The sequence below is a fragment of the Somniosus microcephalus genome, chromosome 16, assembly GCF_052327205.1.
Source record: "Somniosus microcephalus isolate GS21.2 chromosome 16, FLI_Smic_1.0, whole genome shotgun sequence".
NCBI lineage: Eukaryota > Metazoa > Chordata > Chondrichthyes > Squaliformes > Somniosidae > Somniosus > Somniosus microcephalus.
The window spans coordinates 39,811,066-39,827,195 of NC_141002.1; the positions used below are offsets into that span (position 1 = coordinate 39,811,066).

Genomic DNA, 16,130 nt, shown 5'->3' on the forward strand with positions numbered 1-16,130 from the left:
ATATACCACACCCATCACATCCCCCAACTCTGAGAAGTTAGCCCCTCCCCCACAGGCCTGTCTTTCTGTCTGAAACCTGGGGCTTGAGTTTGAAATCTCAGCTGTGCTCTGGCACTGGAATTGCCAGCAACTGTGGACAACTTCTGTGTTTGTCAAACATTTTGTTTGATAACGCTCCTGTGAAGCGCCTTGGGATGTTTTATTACATTGAAGGTGCTATATAAATGCAAGTAGTTGTTGTTGAGACAGAAAGATTTCAAAGGAGTTGCTTTCACTCCAAAGGAACAGACAAATATGACAATAACCCACATCACAGGAAAACCAGGCAGAGGGGGATGGGTGTGCATGTAAGAGAGAATGAGCGTAACATAGAGAGAGGGACACAAAAGACAAAGTAGAGACACATAAAAGACAGAGAAACAGACAGATAGCTGGATAGATATATGCATCATGGAGGTTGTAGTTTCCAGCCTTCTCCTGTGGAACATTACTCAGGCAGCTCATCTGCTACTGAAATCCTCATCCACGCCTTTGACCTTGTTCCAGCTCACCTGGCTGGCCTCCCATCTTCTACCCTCCATAAACGAGTTCATCCAAAACTCTGCTGCCCGTATCCAAGTCCCGTTCACCTATCACCTCTGTGCTCGCTGACCTACATTGGCTCACGGTCTGGCAACGCCTCAATTAGAAAATTCTCATCCTTACATTCAAATCCCTCCATGGCCTCGCCCCTCCCTATCTCTGTAACCTCCTCCAGCCCTACAATGCCACCCCCCCCTCCCAGATATCTGCACTCCTCCAATTCTGGCCTCTTGAGCATCCCCTATTTTAATCGTTCCACCATTGCCCGCTGTGCTTTCAGCGGCCTAGGCCCTAAACTCTGGAATTCCCTCCCTAAACCTCTCCGCCTCTCAAGATGTTCCTTAAAACCTACCTCTTTGACCAAGCTTTTGGTCATCTGTCCTAATATCTCATGTGGCTCGATTACAGGAAACTTTCGATTTACCGGCACCTAAATAACCGGAAATCTCGGTTAACCGGCAAAATTCAGGAGTAGGTTCAGGTAAGTTTTACTTCATACTGTACTTGCCTTCCTCGATCTGTTGCTGTGCAAGGGTGTGGCTGCAGCTGTTGCTAAGCTACACACACGCTTGGAACTTGTGGCCATTGTTCTGAACCTGTTGCTTATACGGAGCTCTCATCTCTCCGTATCTTTTACTATAGCTTTCGGTTATCCGGAATTTTTGATGAACCGGCACCACGTCGGTCCCGTCGGCGCCGGATAAAAAAAAGTTTCCTGTATAATGCTCCTGTGAAGCACGTTGGGACATTTTACTACTTTAAAGGTGATATATAAATGCAAATTGCTGTTGTTGAAAACTTATAACCAACTGCAAGACATGAGTGACAGAAAAAGCAAAAAAGATTGAATATTTTCATCTATTTTGCACAGTTTAAAGGCACTAAAGACTCTGAGCTGATGACGTTGTCTGGGTGAGGTTTTCACTATGTTGCTGAGGAGGAACTGATGTTTGCAGCAGGGTCAGAGTCAGATGTTGGCGAGGTGCTTGGATGCTGACCTAGGACACTGGCAGAGTCAGTCAGTCCTGAACCATCAGAAATGACCAACTCTTCAGGGCTTGGCTAGTGTAGCAAAAACCTCCCTCGGCAGTGCTTTAGCAAGGAGTACAAATCCACCGTGGGAAGTAAAAGGAAGACAAAAATATATTATGTAAATGAAAAAGGAGGATGGTTTTGGTGAGGGAAAAAGATATAAATCAAGTACTTGCACAAATATTGACAAAGGTAGAGCAATGAAAATAACTGGGAACAAGAGATTTTGGAAATGGAAGAACAAAGTTGCTTTCATTTTAAGCAAGTTTTGTAATGTGGTAGGTAAAGTCTTGTAATATATTGTGAGGTCTTTACCTTTCAGATATGTAATATTTTTACCTTAAGTTAGCCACAGGATATACTTCAGAAAATTAGCTGGGTGGTTGTTGCATTTAGGCTGCGTTGGGACTACAGGAAATATAAGAAACCGCGCTTTAGATCCTGGACTACCCATGAGCAATGCCACGGGAGATCAACCAGTATTCATTTAATAACTGGAACAACTAATGTAAAAGGAACTGCAGCAGAAGCAGTCTTTCAAGAAAGGTAGAGCCAGCTCGGAGTGTTAGTTAAACAAAGTAACTTGCTCTGATTGACAGCTCTGTTGGTTGATGCACCATTCGGTGTGACTCTATAGCTGATCAAGGAGATCGCAGGTTTGATTCTCAATCTATGCTGAGTTAGCAACCATCAGCTAAGGTAGCAGAAGTGGCAAGAGCGTTCACTCCAGCACCCAATGCCCAGGGAGGAGGAAAGAAACGTCAAGATCTCCTGCTTGCCCTCTAGCTGTGTGGGCTTTGGGTGAGCATTGGGGTCGGCTGCATTACCCTCCCTGGTTGAATAACCTGCTAACGATCACTACTAAAGCTCTCTCAGGCTGCATGGCCACTCTGGATGAGGTACTGGAAGGCAACTGGTGCCCATGGAACCGTACCCAATCATGAGCCAGCACCTTCAGCAGAGAAAAATCAAGAAAAGAAGCAATATTCCACACGCTTACACCACATTGCATTTTTGCACTAAATGGTTACAGCATAAATGATACTATAAGGAGAGCAGGAAGGTTCTATTCACACTGTCTGGAGTAGGAGTAGAGAAAGACTGGAGATCAGACAACCTGCGGTGGGAGTCGGGGGGGAATCCCAGATCAGAGGTGGGTGGACTTTTATTGAAAGAAAGGCGTGGTCTGATGTGGGAGTGCCCCATGCGCTTTACCTGCCTGCAGCCATTTCCTTTCATTGCTAACCTTGGCGCAGTCCATGTATGCAGAATCAGAACTGATCTACCTCTCTCAGCATGGCACAGCCAATTAGAAATCGAACAAATAAATTTTGGGTAGAGGAGTGAAGTGCAATTTTTCCCCTATATAAAGATAATGCACAATGAATGGTAAGAATTATTTTATTACAAATTGGACTAGCCAATTAGAAGCTCTGGGAGCTTGTTCCTGCTCACTGTTGCTGTGTGCAAATTACAACAACGGAAAACAAAACCTAAAGCTCCAGAGGCTGGTGGCAAGTGAACTGCAGCGTGTCTTTCATTTTCCATGCTGAAGTACTGTGTGCATAGAACACATGTGGCAGACATGTGTGTGTTACATCTGGTGTCTAAGTACACAAATATCTACATTCAGCCTTCATCTGCCTAGGCCCCAAGCTCTGGGATTCCCTCCCTAAACCTCTCCGCCTCTCTATCCTCTAAGACGCTCCTTAAAACCTAACTCTTTGATCAAGCTTTTGGTCACCTGTCTGAATAGCTCTATGTGGCTCAGTGTCAATTTTGTCTGATAACACTCCTGTGAAGCGCCTTCGGACGTTTTACTACATTAAAGGTGCTATATAAATGCAAGTAGTTGTTGTTCCCATGCTGGCTTTGCCCTTCCCATACTTAAAGCTGCCACGATTCTTGTGTTTTGGACTGAAAATTCCTGGCCCATAGCTTTTATGCAAGCCTTGTGTCAGAAAGGTAGGATCAAAGTTATTTTTCCACTTACATCCTGAAATGTGGAGCAGCTCCACTCACAGCTCCACAATGCAAAGGAAGAGCTTTACCAGGCAGTGGGCTACATTCAGCAACACCAATGCATATACAACTTTAAAAGCATGGGAATATAATTCAGTAATTGCTTGTCATCAGAAAACCAACAACTTAAAAACAGCTGTAAACTGCTGACTCCACACTTGCAACCGTGAAGTAAATTAGCAACATAAATCCATCTGCTCGCTGGACAACAGCCAGGAGTGACTATACGAAAACAAACTTAATGCAGGTTAACCCATTGGAACCTAATGCACCATGCAATGGTAGGGTGAAGGCCTGGCCGCCAATGGTAGGGTGAAGGGAGTGGGGATGCACAAGAGGCTGCAGTTGAAGGAATGGAGAGTTTGGAGGGAGGGTCGGGGTGGTGCTGGTGCTCAAGGATGTTAGAGTAAGGGCGGGGCGAGGCCAGGAACAGATTTAAATGCAAGAATAAGACTTTTTAATATGAGGCATTGGGGGGCCGAGAGTCAATGTAGGTCAGAGAGCACAGGGGTGATGGGTGAATGGGCCTTGCTGCAGGATAGAATATAGGCAGCAGAGTTTTGGATGTGCTGAAGTTTACAGACGGTGCAGGATGGGGAGCTGGCCGGGAGAGCATTAGAATAGTCGACTCTGAAGGTGACAGAAGCATTAAGCAGATTGACTGACGTTGGGACGGAGGCAGGCGATGTTAGAGGTGGAAGTAGGTGGTCTTTGTGATAGCGAGGATATGGGGTCAGAACACAGCACAGGATCGAATAGGATGCCGAGGTTCCAAACAGTCAGGTTCAGTCCAAGTGGCTGGTGGGGGAGTGGGAGCGGAGGAAGGAATTGATGGCAAGGATGTGGAGTTTGTGGAGAGTCGATTGGCTTCAGACTTCCCAATGTTTAACTGGGTCCGGCAGTGCCAGAGAATCCCAGGGCTCTGGGATTGGGTCAGGCAGTGCCAGAGAATCCCAGGGCTCTGGGACTGGGTCAGGAAGTAACAGAGAATCCCAGGGCACTGGGACTGGGTCAGGAAGTAACAGAGAATCCCAGGGCACTGGGACTGGGTCCTGCAGTGCCAGAGAATCCCAGGACTCTGGGATTGGGTCAGGAAGTAACAGAGAATCCCAGGGCTCTGGGACTGGGTCAGGAAGTAACAGAGAATCCCAGGGCACTGGGACTGGGTCAGGAAGTAACAGAGAATCCCAGGGCACTGGGACTGGGTCAGGAAGTAACAGAGAATCCCAGGGCACTGGGACTGGGTCCTGCAGTGCCAGAGAATCCCAGGACTCTGGGACTGGGTCAGGAAGTAACAGAGAATCCCAGGGCACTGGGACTGGGTCCTGCAGTGCCAGAGAATCCCAGGACTCTGGGATTGGGTCAGGAAGTAACAGAGAATCCCAGGGCTCTGGGACTGGGTCAGGAAGTAACAGAGAATCCCAGGGCACTGGGACTGGGTCAGGAAGTAACAGAGAATCCCAGGGCACTGGGACTGGGTCAGGAAGTAACAGAGAATCCCAGGGCACTGGGACTGGGTCCTGCAGTGCCAGAGAATCCCAGGACTCTGGGACTGGGTCAGGAAGTAACAGAGAATCCCAGGGCTCTGGGACTGGGTCAGGAAGTAACAGAGAATCCCAGGGCACTGGGACTGGGTCAGGAAGTAACAGAGAATCCCAGGGCACTGGGACTGGGTCCTGCAGTGCCAGAGAATCCCAGGGCTCTGGGACTGGGTCAGGAAGTAACAGAGAATCCCAGGGCTCTGGGACTGGGTCAGGAAGTAACAGAGAATCCCAGGTCTCTGGGACTGGGTCCTGCAGTGCCAGAGAATCCCAGGACTCTGGGATTGGGTCAGGAGGGAACAGAGAATCCCAGGGCTCTGGGACTGGGTCAGGAGGGAACAGAGAATCCCAGGACTCTGGGATTGGGTCAGGAGGGAACAGAGAATCCCATTGCTCTGGGACTGGGTCAGGAGGGAACAGAGAATCACAGGACTCTGGGACTGGGTCAGGAGGGAACAGAGAATCACAGGACTCTGGGACTGGGTCAGGAGGGAACAGAGAATCCCATTGCTCTGGGACTGGGTCAGGAAGGAACAGAGAAAGCTGATCCTAGAGCAGAGGAAGGCTCAAGGAAATAATGAAAATATGTTGCCGGCATCATAGGGAAAAACCACAACTAGATTTGGGAATCTGCGGCGCCTCCTTTATATGTCAGCAATGTGGCTAGTAGCTGCACTGTAATCTAAGTGTAGCATCAAATGTATTTTGCATTATTACACAGCAGCTAACTGGGAGTGACTGAAGATTTATACGGTAATTGAAGTTAAATCCACGGTTACAGATGGACATATGGATTAGAGAACAGCTCCCAGCATGCACATCTGTGAAAGGAACGTGGGTTGTAAAAAGTCACTTACGAAACACTGCTGAATTCTGATGTCTTAAATTAATGACGCACATAAAGCAGCACAACACAACATCGAACTGATTGGGGTTACTACTAAATAACTCTGTGCAATCAGTCTGCCGCATATCGAGGAAAAGTAAGGCAGCTGCTAACATAAAAAGTTCAGTGTTAACAGGATTGGCTTCCAATGTGTAGACAAGTAAACTGAAAAATATAAAGGAAAAACTGCCCATGTTGTAAATCCGATTTTACAACAGGAAATACTGGAACTACACAGGTCAGTTTGCTCCCGAGAGAAGGCAGGTTGTGGCATTTCAGGTGTGAAACCACCTGAAACATTAACCCTGTCTTTTCTCAGTCAGACACTGCTTGACCTGCTGCGTATTTTGAAGGAGATTGCAGTCCGGGAGGTTTATAGATATTGGCTGTGAGCAAGCCTCTCAGCCTATCTTTCACCCAGTTCACTGTGTCTGGAAGAGCTGGAAAGATTTCGCTATCTCCCTTCGTGATTCCCAAATACCAACTGCTACAATCAGCACCTGAAAATAGCACAGGAATCCTTCGGTTTTGAGTATCGGAGCAGTCTTAAAGGGAACACAGGAAGACTAAAGGCTATGCTGATCCACTGATACAATGAAAACTCTAAATTACAACTACATCTGTATCTTGCCACATGTACTTGAAATCATTAGGATTAGGTAAAAAAAATACAATTCAGAGAGATTTCCCTGGACCACCCCTTTGAGAAAGACGAGTAATTATATCTAGCCACTATACAGTATATAAAATGAAGTCCCCAGAGATCAGTCATTGGACTAATAACTTTTCAAAGTTTGCATATAAAGACAGTCTCTTTGAGGGGATTAAAAGCAGAATTGCTAAATTTGCCGGCAGCACAGGATACAGGATGGCAAAATGCGCAGCAGAGGTAAGAGAATGTGGAGTGGGCCAATTATCAAGAGGCACCTAGTGCAGATAAACAGAGTAAAAGTCAGTGGCACTGCCACCTGTCTCATGACGGAAGAAGCCGTGTAACAGCAAAACGGCTTAACAAAAGTGTCTGTAGAAACCATGCTCAAATACCCCCAACACACAGTCCAATCCTGCCATACTCTGCCGACTGTTAGCCCTCAAATCTCCCACCAAATGCCCCCTTTATGTTTTAGATCTGCAGTCACTAGTTGCAAGGTGCTGGGGCTGTTGGGACTTGCATTTTCTCACCGTCGTCGAGAAAAAGTCCCCTGTAGACCAGTTGTGAGGAAACTGCCCATGGCCAGAGGTTTGTGCCTCAGTCCCAACCTGTGACAGCCACACTAATATAACGGGGACACTAAATTACCATGCCTTACATGGACTATCCAACAGCAGCATATGCACTTCACTCTCCATTCAGTGTATGGTTAACACTTCTGTGGGTATATTTTAAGCTATGCCGTTCAGGAAGGAAATCAGGAAGCACTTTTCCTCACAAGGAGAAGAAATCTGGAACTCTGCCCCAAAAAGGCTGTGGATGCTGGGGATCAATTAAAATTTTCAAAACTGAGATTGATAGATTTTTGTTAGGTATCAAGGGATAGGAACAAAGGCGGGTAAATGGAGTTGAGGTACAGATCAGCCATGATCTAATTAAATGACGGAACAGGTTCGAGGGGCTGAATGACCTCCTCCTGTTGCTATGTTCAGAAAGATGTAATGCACTACAATACAATCAAACCTGATGTACAAGAGTTAACGTGGGCTACAGAATGTAACATTAAACTGTAGATATGCAAACTGCAAACTTCAATTCTAAGAGAGTCGCATATCGGTGGTAGGGGGAAAGGAAAAGTGCTGCACCAGACATTAAACATCTTTCACTGAGGGTGAGGCGCATGATGACCACAGCATTCCCTTCAGGTAAACATTGGGAAAACCAAAGCAATCATCTTCAGCTCTTGTCACAAACTCCATCCCCCTCCCCAGTCACTGTCTCAGGCAGCACCAGAATGTTTGCACCCTCAGTTGAGCTTCTGACCCCTTATCTTCTACTTACATCTCAATGGAAATACATCCAAGTTACAACATGGAAATAGGTTATTCGACCCAACCAGTCCGCGTCAGAATTTACCCTGCAATCATGTGAACAGTTTTAACACATTTACCCACCCCTTTCCTTCGTCTAGCTTTGCAGTCTAATCTTGAATGCTGAAGCCCTCATCCCATGCCTCTGTCACCTCGACCCGACTATTCCAATGCTCTCCTGGCCGGCCTCGCATCCTCCGCAACCGTCAGCTCATCCAAATATCTGCTGCCCATATCCTGTCCTGCTCACCTATCACCCCTGCCCTTACTGACCTACATTGGCTCTCCCAATGCCTCAAATTTAAAATTTTCATCCTTTCATGACCTCATCCCAGCCTATCTCTGGGGGTAACCTCCTCCAGCTCTACAACCCCCCTCAAAATGTTCTATTACTCTGACTTTAATCTTTTGTGGATCGCCCCCTGCCTTTGCCTCATCAATGGTGGCTGTGCCTTTTGCTCCCTTCACCTCACCCTCTGGAATGCCTCCCTAAACCCCTCCGCCTCTCTCTCTCTCCTCCTCTTCAAAGACCATCTCTTTGACCAAGCTTTTGGTCAGCGCTCCTAATCTCTCCTGTGGCTCCACCCACCAGTGAAGCACCTGGGAGTCTTTCTAGGTTAGGAGGTGCTCTATAAATACAAGTTTTTAATGTCATGGGTACTGGTGCAGCAACACCAGCTTGCATGTTGAGGTGCAGAAGTAGCATGTGTTTCTATTCAGACTTAGTGAGGTACTACAGTTACATTAGGCTGTATTAAATAAATAGGAGGATGGTAAACAGGGCCGTCACTGTGCTGACCCCAGCACATTACATGAGAGGGTCTGAGAAAAGGATACTGTAGAGTTTCCGGTCCTTTGAATCAGAGCGCATGCGACTCAGCTGCTGCTTGTGACAGCGTAGACTCCAAGGGTTGAAGCTGATCTTCTCCGAAATCAGTGCACTGTTGCTATCCAGCATTTGGAAGGGAATGTCCGACGGAACCTGTAGTTCCATCTTTGGACTCTTTATCTCCTGAGAGCTGTGGGAAAACCAGAGAGGAAGAAACAGGGTGAAGAGGGGAACCAAGTCAATTTGCTGCCAAAAAGACAGACAAAGCAGTCACACACATTCACCGACGGCAAGGTGGGGCTGGCGATCTTTCTAGACACATTGACCTGAATGCAGTCACACTGTAATCTAATACTTCAATGGGCATGCAAAAGTTCACGTGTTTGTCTAATCCCAGCCAAAAGGCAGGTCTGAATAAAGGATACTGTATATTTTACTGGTAACCGTCCATTCCCGTTTATTGTGAGCCTGCTTTGAGAAATGCACATTTATTGCGCTAAAAGTTTTAAATATTTTGTTTGACTATAAATTCCATTTCCTTTTGCATTCAAAGCTGGCAACACACAAAATCTAGAACTGGAAATGATCTGTGATGTAGAAAGCATCCAGCTTACAACAGCAGCAGTGAGAGTTGGGGATTGAGAATCACTGTGAGGAACATGCAACTTGAAAACCAAGCTGGCAGAAAATGAAAACAGACAGCCCCAATGTTCTGGGCAGAATTCACTTCTAGTTACAAGCCTCAGTAACAGTGAGTAAAGATCTGTTGCCTGTTCAGCTGTGTATCCCAGGCAGCAGGAATGAGCTGATTTATACTGATTGCAACAGGCTCCTCTACTATACAGTCCTCAGGCCACTCTCTCTCTCACACATTGTGCAAGCTGGTACCAACACAATGATAAGTACTCTGTGGCATGGGTAACTGGCACTTTTTTTGCTCAGGGTTTCAATTACCTTCACAGTAAGTGGACAACTGGTATCACATGTTGCTGTGTGGCACCAGTCACTCCATCCCTGTAGCAATGCAAACACATGCAATATCAGGAATACACACTATTTCTCTCAGAAGTCAGAATCACCCAACCATTACAGTGTGAATTCAGCCAACCACTCAGAATTGTGTTCTTTAAAATGGACACCTCGCCCGTTCCCTGAGCTGCCACTGAGAGCAATGCAGACACAAAGTGGATTCACTGCACCAGCAGAAGGCTTGGCTTTCTCATTGGCACCTGCAAATTCACTTCTGGGAATAAAGAGGCTACTCCTATCAAATTCAAATCCTCAGACAGACAAGTTGAGAGCTTCCTTCAAACAGCTGTGGCTTGCTCTATACTGAGTGTTAACGAGTCTACAGGGCACAGACATCCCTCCATGAGAGGGGCACAGACATCCCTCTTGAACCTCAGCTGAGAGTTTCTAACACTTTCCTAAAGTGCACTAAGCAAATGGCTCAGAGAGAACTTCTACTGAATCAAACTTAACTCCTTCTGTTCGCACTCACTAAATACTACAACTTACCTTCAGTTCAATGTGCACAAAGGCACGTTTATATTGCGCTGAAAACAGACTGCCTCAGTCGCCAGTCTTAGCACGTGCCAGCAGTTTTACATCTGTGTTTCAGTGAGCTGTGTAGGACCTGCTCTTGGGGAAGCCGGTAGTCACATAGGTCTCACACACTATACAATGTATAGAACAATCACATAAGCCAATATACTTCTTGAGTGACACTGCAAATGTATCCAATTAAATTCTCGCCATTGCTACCACCAGTACTGTACCCTAATAGTATAATGAGAGATCTGGACTCACCACCACTGTACCCCAGTGGTACAATGACAGGTCTGTACCCACCACCACTGTACCCCAGTGGTATAGTGACAGAACTATACCCACCAGTACTGTACCCCAGTGTCACAGTGACAGACCTAGCGGAAAGGGTAAATAGGGAAGTGGCAAAGGCTTTAAACTAGTAAGATGGGGGGAGGGATCTACAAGAAGTGTCACCAGCCTAAATATAAACAAAACAGGAAGAGAGAGCACAAAAAAGAATAAAGTAAGGGAGGACATTCATGGCAAGGGAATAAAGAGTTATAGAACAGAAGTCTAAAAAGATAGTTAAACATAAAACGAGGGGAAATCCTATTAAAAATGAGTTAAACTGTCTGTACAGCAATGCACACAGTGTCCGTAATAAAACAGGGGAGCTGAAGGCAATCATACGTTGCGAGGAACCAGACATAGTGGGGATTACTGAGACATGGCTACAGAAAAATCAGGACTGGAAATTAAACATTGCAGGGTATAACATATTTAGAAAAGATAGGGAGGGAAAAAGGGGAGGTGGAGTAGCTGTACTTATTAGGGAGTAGAAAAAAGTGACGCAGATATCAGCAAGACAAAAATAGAATCCATATGGATAGAGATGAAAGATAATAAAGGATCAATCACACTAATAGGTGTAGTCTACAGACTACCTAATAGTGGAAGGGAGGTTGAGGAAGAAATATGCAGACAAATTAGGGAAATGAGTAAAAACCATGGAATAATCATCATGGGGGATTTCAACTACCCCGATATTAATTGGACAGAAAATAAGGTGAATGGAGTTCCTACAATGTACACAAGACTCCTTTCTAATCCAGTATGTAAAAAGCCCAACAAGGGAGGATTTGATATTGGATCTCGTAATGGGGAATGAACCAGAGCAGATAAGAGAAGGTAGGGGAACATATAGGCAATAGTGACCATAATATAATACGTTTTAAGATGATAATTGAGAAGGACATAAGTAAAATGAAAACCAAGTTAATAGATTGGAGAAAAGCTGATTTTGAGGGGCTGAGAATAGAACTTGGGGGGGAAAAAAGGGCAACAATATTGGCAAACAATGATGTAGAACAGCAATGGGAAACATTTAAAATGGTGTTCAACAGAGTGCAGGAAAAATATATTCCGCAAAAAGGAAAGAACAAACTAAACAATAATGAGACTCCATGGATGAATAAAGCCATAAGGGAACAATTGAGGGTAAGGAAAGAGGCATACATTAAGTACATAGACAGCAGGGGAGTGCATGATAAGAGAGAATACGAAAAGATTAGGAGAGAAGTCAAAAAAAATAATTAGGGAGGCAAAGAGGAACTATTAAATTAAATTATCAAGGAAAATAAAATGGTAAAATATTTTATAGGCACATCAATAAAAAAAGGAAGGTTGGGATGGGAATAGGGCCATTAAGGGATAGTCAGTATAATACCACAGGTAAGGATAGAGATAGCAGAAATATTAAATAATAATTTTTCTGCAGTATTTACCAGGGAGATAGAACAGGTGGAGATGACATTGGATGATGAGATTGGATGATGAGATTAGTAATAAGTGCATTTAAAATTTAAAAAAGGATATATTAAATAAATTAATCAAACTCAAAGAGAAGATAAAACCCCTGGTCCGGATGATTTGCATCCACGCATTTAAAAAGAATCTAAGGAAGAGATAGCAGAGGCATTACTATGCATATTTAATAATTCGTTAGAAAAAGGTATAGTGCCAGAGGACTGGCGGATAGCTAACGTAATACTGATATGTAAGAAGGGGGGATAGAACATGTCCAGGGAATTATAGACCAGTCAGCTTAACATCGGTGGTAGGAAAAATAATGGAATCCCTACTAAAGGAGAAAATAGAAGAACATCTAGAAACCAAAAATATAATAATGAATAGTCAACATGGATTTCAAAAGGGAAAGTCTTGCTTAACCAACCTTATTGAATTTTTTGAAGTAGTAACAGAGATAGTAGACAATGGTAATGCAGTAGGTGGAATTTATCTGGATTTTCAAAAGGCCTTTGATAAGGTACCCCATAATAGACTTGATGAACAAGGTCAGAGAATGCGGAGTCTGGGGACAAGGAGCAGGATGAATTGCTTCAGTTCTGACGAAAGGTCATCGACCTGAAACGTTAACTCTGTTTCTCTCTTCACAGATGCTGCCTGACCTGCTGAGTATCTCCAGCATTTTCTGTTTTTATTTCAGAATGGATTGCTGGCTGGCTTCAGGACAGAAAGCAGAGAGTACGAGTAAAGGGTAGCTATTCACAGTGGCAGAAGGTGGGTAGTGGTGTTCCACAAGGATCAGTGCTGGGACCACTGCTGTTCACAATTTACATTAACGATTTAGACTTAGGAATCAGAAACACAATTTCTAAATTTGCAGATGACACCAAATTGGGGGGGATAGTCAATACTGAAGAGGACTGCAACAAGTTACAGGAGGACATTAATAAACTTGCAGAATGGGCATATAATTGGCAAATGAAGTTCAGCACAGATAAATGTGAGGTATTACATTTTGGTAGGAAGAATAGAGAGGTCACTTATCACTTGGAGGGTGCGAGTCTAGGTGGAGTGGAGGAACAAAGGGATCTAGGAGTACAAATACACGAATCACTAAAAGTTGCGACACAGGTTAGCGAGGCCATAAAAAAAGCAAACCAAGCACTAGGGTTTATTTCCAGAGGGATAGAATTGAAAAGTAGGGAAGTTATGCTATACCTGTATCGAACCTTGGTTCGACCACACTTGCAGTACTGTGTACAGTTCTGGTCGCCATATTAGAGAATGGATAGAGGGGTACTGGAGAGGGTGCAGAGAAGATTTACAAGGATGAAACCAGAAATGTGAGGGTATACATATCAGTAAAGGATGAACAGGCTGGGTCTCTTTTCTCTTGAAAGGCTGAGGGGTGACCTAATAGAGGTCTTTAAAATTATGAAAAATTGTGAGTGGACATAGAGAGAATGTTACCACTTGTGGGGAAGAGCATAACTAGAGGCCATCAATGTAAGATAGTCACCAAGAAATCCAATAGGGAATTCAGAAGAAACTTCTTTACCCAAAGAGTGGTGTGAATGTGGAACTCGCTACCACGGAGTGGTTGAAGCAAATAGTATAGATGCATTTAAGGGGAGACTAGACAAGCATATGATGGAAAAGGGAATACAGGGTTATGCTGATAGATTTAGATGAGGAAAGACGGGAGGAGGCTCGTGTGGAGCATAAATGCCAGCATGGACTGGTTGGGCCGAATGGCCTGTTTCTGTGCCGTATATCCTATGTAAAACCTGTACCCACCAGCACTGTACCCCAGTGTATAGTGACAGACCTGTAACCACCAGTACTGTACCCCAGTGTCATACAGATAGACCTATACCCACAAGTACTGTACCCTATTGGTATAGTGGCAGACCTGTACCCACCAGCACAGTACCCCAGTGTATAGTGACAGACCTGTAACCACCAGTACTGTACCCCAGTGTCATACAGATAGACCTATACCCACAAGTACTGTACCCTAGTGGTATAGTGGTAGACCTGTACCCACCAGTACTGTACCCCAGTTATTCACTGACAGACCTGGACCCACCAGTACTGTACCACAGTGTAATAGTAACAGGCCTGTACCCACCAGTACTGTACCCCAGTATTAGAGTGACATACCTGTACGACAATCACAAGTACTTGTTAATGTGTTTGCTAATAGATAGTCATTAGGTTTTCTAAATTCGTAAGTTAAAGTGTGCTGGATGTTATCGAAGGTAATTTCAGTGAGAGAAATTGCATGAGAAACATAAAACCATATCCAAGTGGTTGTGGGAGTTTGTGCAGTTGTAACAACGTCTGTAGAAAGCCTATGCCAGGGATGGAGAGATAGAAAGATGATCTGGAAAGGGAAAAGATAATTAGAAGCAGACCATGTGAGGTTGAAGGACAAGTGGAAATAGAATTGTAGTCAATGAAATCTTCAGGATCAGAACAAGAGCAGGAAGCAACATCAGCTATGTTATGAAGGAAGAGGTCTAATTGGAACATATGCTATGAAAAGATCATTCAGCATCTGTGAGAGAACAGCAACACCCCACTGAAGCATCCATCCTGAAACACTGATCAGTCTGTTCTCTCAAAATGCTGACTGTCAGTTGGTCATTATCTCATTGCTGGTGCTTCCAGCATTTTCTACTTCTGTCCCAGTTTTCCAGGGTTTTTTTGTATTTTTTTCCCCCCTACAAACTGACTTTTAGGATGTGACCCACTCCTTGTACTGATCCAGGCCCACACTCAGACATAATCTTCCTGCCATTCCACCTTCCATTTCATTCCGTTCTCAAGATTGTTATCTTTCTACGGCATTTCCTGTTTTATTGAGGTGAACGTTGATCTTCCTGAGCACTTTGCCATCTCTTTCCCACACTTATTGACTTGCTATTAACCACTCCTCTGTGATAACAGTTAACAAAGCTGACTCTTGACTGTGACCTGCTGTTCTCTCCTCCCTCCAGTTTGCTTTCTTATGCTTAACCTCAGTTTCTGCTCATCTCCAAGTGTATGCATCTAAAATGTTAACCTGTAGGAACGGAGGTTCCTAGCTGAAGAATTGAGATCGACGCAGAGAATCAAAAACAATAAATTTAATGAACAAACGAAGTTAAACAGTAAACTGCTGGATACAATGCAAATAGGTCTGGTCTGGTTGAAAGCCTCTCTAGAACTGCTAGAAGGTTCCGAGCACTGACGTCATGACATTATCACTTTCTTCCCGCCGTTGGGGGATCACGTGACGGGCGGCATGACGTCATCATGTGGCATAAAGGAAAGAAGCCATAGTACAGTTAACAGATACATTAAAGGTGCAGCCCCCGGTTGCACTACATTGCTGTTAAATGAATTATAAACAATTGTCCTGAATCCCCTGGTGGCTCCGCCACATACGCACCCCCCCAGAATTGTCTTTAACAGAAAAGGTAAGACAAGAAGGGGGTCCGACGAGTCTGTCCGACCGACTGCGATACTCTGGCAACTGGAACGGAGCGCTAGAAGATGAACTGGCAGTTGGCCGTGGTTGGGATGGTGCCGTAGGCGTAGAAGTAGTGGCTGGCTGTGGCTGTACTGGACCAACGGTGGACACCCACGACAAGGCGGTTGAGCGGTGACGACTGGCTTGCTCAGATCCAGATGAGCTGGTTTTAACCGGTCGATGGAGATGTGGTCAGGCTTACCGCCGACGTCGACTGTGAAAGACTTGTCACCTGACGAGATGACGCGGAACGGACCAGTGTAAGGCGGTTTGAGCAGGTCTCTGAGCATCTTGACGAATGAAAACGTATTCGGCGCTCTTAAGCTCCACCGGAACATGGGAGCGCTGCAGGTCGTGATGAGA

At 44.9% G+C, this 16,130-nt stretch overlaps 1 protein-coding gene across 4 annotated transcripts in view; it reads right to left on the reverse strand.

Annotated features, from left to right (window-relative positions):
- ip6k1 (inositol hexakisphosphate kinase 1) overlaps positions 1–16,130 on the reverse strand; it is an 89,268-nt gene that overhangs the window by 15,557 nt on the left and 57,581 nt on the right. For all 4 annotated transcript variants that reach the window (XM_086008850.1, XM_086008849.1, XM_086008851.1 and 1 more), the window contains one exon: positions 8,923–9,104. In XM_086008850.1, the coding sequence (XP_085864976.1) occupies positions 8,923–9,104 (182 nt within the window). The remainder of the gene's footprint in view (positions 1–8,922; positions 9,105–16,130) is intronic.